Source organism: Molossus molossus, unplaced genomic scaffold (genome assembly GCF_014108415.1).
Source record: "Molossus molossus isolate mMolMol1 unplaced genomic scaffold, mMolMol1.p scaffold_m16_p_5, whole genome shotgun sequence".
NCBI classification, from domain to species: Eukaryota; Metazoa; Chordata; class Mammalia; order Chiroptera; family Molossidae; genus Molossus; species Molossus molossus.
In genome coordinates, this window is record NW_023425388.1 from 114,003,016 (window position 1) to 114,006,268 (window position 3,253).

General features: G+C 50.3%; 1 protein-coding gene across 1 annotated transcript; it reads left to right on the forward strand.

The window, feature by feature from the left end:
- The first annotated feature begins 1,932 nt into the window (after positions 1-1,932).
- AGTR1 (angiotensin II receptor type 1) lies at positions 1,933-3,012 on the forward strand. The gene has a single exon (XM_036243522.1). The coding sequence runs from the start codon at positions 1,933-1,935 to the stop codon at positions 3,010-3,012; it is 1,080 nt and encodes a 359-aa protein (XP_036099415.1).
- The last annotated feature ends 241 nt before the right edge of the window (positions 3,013-3,253 follow it).

A 3,253-nucleotide genomic window follows, 5' to 3' on the forward strand; every position in this document is an offset into this window, starting at 1 on the left:
ACTACAGATTTCTAAATGTGCTAAGGGTTTTTGTTGTCGTCGGTTTGGTTTTGGTTTGGGTTTCTTGTCCAAGGTGAGGCCCAGGTCAACTTTGAGCTTTTTTTAGGAGATCCTTTGGGAAGCAGAATGTGAATTTATCTCATTAGCCCCATAGAAATTAGTCTGGGTACTCTATACCACTAGATCTTAGGTCATAGGCTCCCATTCACTCATTTCTGCCCTGCTCTCTTCTTCATGGGCATTTATCACCTGCCTCCTGGGATGGGCGGGGCTACGCTGTAGCCACGCCCCACCCTCCAGCCGCTGACACACCGGGGAGAAGACAGGCATGTCTGGAGGCTATTACAACACAGTGCCGCAACCTGCATCCCAAAAGCCGCTCAGAAAATGAACAGCCCATTGCCCGGAAAAGTCAGGAGGGCTCCACAGAGGTGGTGGCACTTGCCTGTTGGCGAATGCTAATGTCTCCAAGGATGCAAAGGGATCTAGACTACCTCGGCTGCGTGCTAAAGCGGTTAATGAGGACACAGACCAGACACTTGGATGGGGAGAGTACTCGCCTCCGTGGGGGAGGCAAAGTAGCCGCTGCGGATGCTCCTCCTTCCCAGTTCTCAGAGTCTGGCTACTTCCCGCTCATCTTCTCCACAGCGACTCCTTGCGCCCAGGGGGTACCGCCTCGGGGGCACGTGTTCACTGGGCTCTCCCGGACCCCAAACACAGCCGACCGGCAGACTAGTGGTCTTATTCCTGTGCTGCTTCTTGCCCAGGACAGGTTGCTGCAAGGGGAATGCACAGCCACGCCCACCTAGGGACCTGCTCCTGGTGTAGCAACAGGATCTCTACCCAACACCCTGCTCTGCCTGGCCCGCCCGCCCGTGCCCAGGGCCGGCCTGCACCACAGCAGCCTCCCTCCCGCCCACGGCTCTTCTGGCGGGCTCTCAGCTAGGGCAGAACGTTGATGCTCTCAGTCACATACGTGAATAGCTTAATTGCGGGAGTGAATATTTGCAGAAGTCTTTGGAGGTCTTTTCTGGGCATCTGACGCTTCCCCCAATCCTAAAGAGCTGTTGCCATCTCGAGCCCCCACGGAGGGCCTGCCGATCATCCTGATTTCATCGATTCATTCTGCGTCCTTGTGATACAGCTGGCTAATCTCAAGGCTAATTGCAGAAATGGCCGGTAGGCACAAAAGGTAGGAGGTTCAGAGCCTTGTGCTGGACTGAGCTGGAAGTTAAAGATGTGGTTACTGCCCGAGGCGCCCGACAGCCATGGGAAGGGTGCTACCCCCACTTGGAGCGCTCCCTCTCCGCTCCTCCATCAGTTCCCGCGTGGCCGTTCCTCAGTGCGCTAGACACCTCTTCTGACCACTTAAGGGAGCACGCTAATAATTTTTTTTTTAACCTAAGTAAAGATTGGGAGACGAAAGAAATTGTTTAAAAAACAAGATACAGACGCGTCCCTCTTCTGAGATTAAAGACAAATGGACTGGCCCTGCTCACCTCAAGAAAAAACTCAAGTCTTTCTGGGTGACTAATTTAAGTCAGTAGTGTGTTCTGAGGTTTAGATTATGTTTTTCAATCCATTTGGAAGCTAGGATTTACTTCTAGAAAAAACGCAAAGAACCTAGATAATTTTATTCACATAGGCTCCTACTGCTATTTGTCTAGAGGATACCATCACTTCCCAGAAAAGCAATGTGCTCTAAAAATTAACTTAAATGTGTAATCTAGACTTGATCACTTCACAGTTTTTCTCCAGGAAATATGATCTACTTTCTTTTTCCCAAAAACCAAAGTCAAGTTACTGTACTTATGGTTGAGATACAAAACTACTGGTTTACGACAGAACGTTAGTTTTTACCTTTTCCGTTTTTATTTTTTTCCAGGGCCATTTGGTATTCGCGTCTGAGATTACTTAACCCCGGAGGCCAAAATGATGCTCAACTCTTCCGCTGAAGACGGTATTAAAAGGATCCAAGATGACTGTCCCAAATCCGGGCGGCACAGCTACATATTTGTCATGATCCCCACTTTATACAGCATCATCTTCGTGGTGGGCATCTTTGGAAACAGCTTGGTGGTGATCGTCATTTACTTTTACATGAAGCTGAAGACCGTGGCCAGCGTCTTCCTCCTGAATTTAGCCCTGGCCGACCTGTGCTTCCTCCTGACACTGCCCCTGTGGGCCGTGTACACCGCCATGGAGTACCGGTGGCCCTTCGGCAACGCCCTGTGCAAGATCGCGTCCGCCAGCGTCAGCTTCAACCTGTACGCCAGCGTGTTCCTGCTCACCTGTCTCAGCATCGACCGCTACCTGGCCATCGTCCACCCCATGAAGTCCCGCCTTCGGCGCACGATGCTCATGGCCAAGGCCGCCTGCATCACGATCTGGCTGCTGGCCGCCTTGGCCAGCTTGCCGTCGGTCATCCACCGAAACGTGTACTTCATTGAGAACACCAACATCACCGTGTGCGCTTTCCATTACGAGTTCCAGAACTCCACCCTCCCGGTGGGGCTGGGCCTAACCAAGAATATACTGGGTTTCTTGTTCCCGTTCCTGATCATTCTGACCAGTTATACTCTCATCTGGAAAGCCCTCAAGAAGGCTTATGAAATCCAGAAGAACAAGCCAAGAAATGATGATATTTTCAAGATAATTATGGCGATTGTGCTTTTCTTTTTCTTCTCCTGGATCCCCCATCAAATCTTCACCTTCCTGGACGTTCTGATCCACCTGCGCATCATAGAAGACTGTAGGGTCATAGACATTGTCGACACCGCCATGCCCATCACTATTTGCATCGCGTATTTTAACAATTGCCTGAATCCTCTCTTCTACGGCTTTCTTGGGAAAAAATTTAAAAAATATTTTCTCCAGCTTCTGAAGTACATCCCTCCAAAGGCCAGGTCCCACTCAAGTCTGTCCACAAAAATGAGCACGCTCTCCTACCGCCCCTCGGATCACGGGAGCTCGTCCACCAGGAAGCCTGCCCCGTGCGTGGAGGTGGAGTAACAGCCCTCGTGGGAAGGAAGTCCTCTCCGGCACTTCCCTACCGAATCAGCATCCGCTACTTTCCAGAAACGTAAGAAGAAAGTGGATTATGTGGACTGAACTGACTTTATTAAAGCTCTGAACAAAAGATTTTTTTAGAATTTTTTTTCATTTTTACTGATTCGAGAGAGGAAGTGAGAGGGAGAGAGAGAGAGAGAGAAACATCGATGAGAGAGAATACCGATTGGCCGCCTCCTGCACG

What these genes read in the sequence shown, in the direction of transcription:
- AGTR1 (XM_036243522.1), top strand. Translation starts at nt 1,933, where the DNA reads ATGATGCTCAACTCTTCCGCTGAAGACGGTATTAAAAGGATCCAAGAT.